The sequence below is a fragment of the Capsicum annuum genome, unplaced genomic scaffold (assembly GCF_002878395.1).
Source record: "Capsicum annuum cultivar UCD-10X-F1 unplaced genomic scaffold, UCD10Xv1.1 ctg77500, whole genome shotgun sequence".
In the NCBI taxonomy this organism is placed as follows: Eukaryota; Viridiplantae; Streptophyta; class Magnoliopsida; order Solanales; family Solanaceae; genus Capsicum; species Capsicum annuum.
The window spans coordinates 1-880 of NW_025887903.1; the positions used below are offsets into that span (position 1 = coordinate 1).

The following is an 880-nucleotide window of genomic DNA, read 5'->3' on the forward strand; positions in this document are numbered from 1 at the left end:
TAAGTGGAATAGCAAAAATTGAACAGCAGGAACTATGGAAACAAAGCCCATTCAGTCAATAACTAACGATATCACTAGAGCTTGCTTGATAGAGAAAGTTCTTCCTGCTATTAGAGCAAAACGGCCAGCTTGCGATTCAAATAATCCTATCTTTTTACAACAAGATAATGCAAGGCCACATATTGGTAACAATGATTTGGAATTTATTGAAGCTGCCCAACAAGATGGATTTGACATTAGATTGCGTTTTCAACCATCGAATAGTCCATATTTAAATGTTTTAGATCTTGGTTTTTTTAGAGCAATCCAAAGTCTTCAATATCAAAAGGCCCCTAAAAATGTTGATGAATTAGTGGAAGCAGTGGAAAGATCTTTTGATGAAATGAAATCGAAACAACTCAATCATGTATTTCTTACTTTACAATCTTGTATGATTGAGGTGATGAAAGATAGTGGCGGCAATAATTACAAAGTGACTCATTTGAACAAAAATGGACTAGAAAGAGAAGAAAACCTTCCTCTCCAACTTCATTGTGATATTGATATCATCAATAAAGATTTGGCTCTACTTCAACAATGATATGAGTTATTATTATGCTAAAGCTCTTTATTTTGAAGTTGGAATGTTGTTTTTTCAAGTAGTATGTAGAAGTACTGTACTACGTTTGTATATAGCTGTAGTGATCATCTTGTAAATTTTACAATGATGTTTTGTCAAATATGTTTGGAGTACGATTTTTGTGTACATACATGGTGATCATAATGTATTTTTTGTACTCATGAATAACTCTACTTACAATTATATAAGTCCCACCAGCTTATATATACTTACACGTCTTTTTCTAGCTTTATTGATGTTTTATGCTTCTATTTGTTTCCT

General features: G+C 32.2%; 1 protein-coding gene across 1 annotated transcript; it reads left to right on the plus strand.

The window, feature by feature from the left end:
* Window positions 1-34: 34 nt before the first annotated feature.
* LOC124894795 lies at window positions 35-580 on the plus strand. The gene has a single exon (XM_047405332.1). It carries the CDS (start codon window positions 35-37, stop codon window positions 578-580), a length of 546 nt encoding a protein of 181 aa, XP_047261288.1.
* Window positions 581-880: the final 300 nt, after the last annotated feature.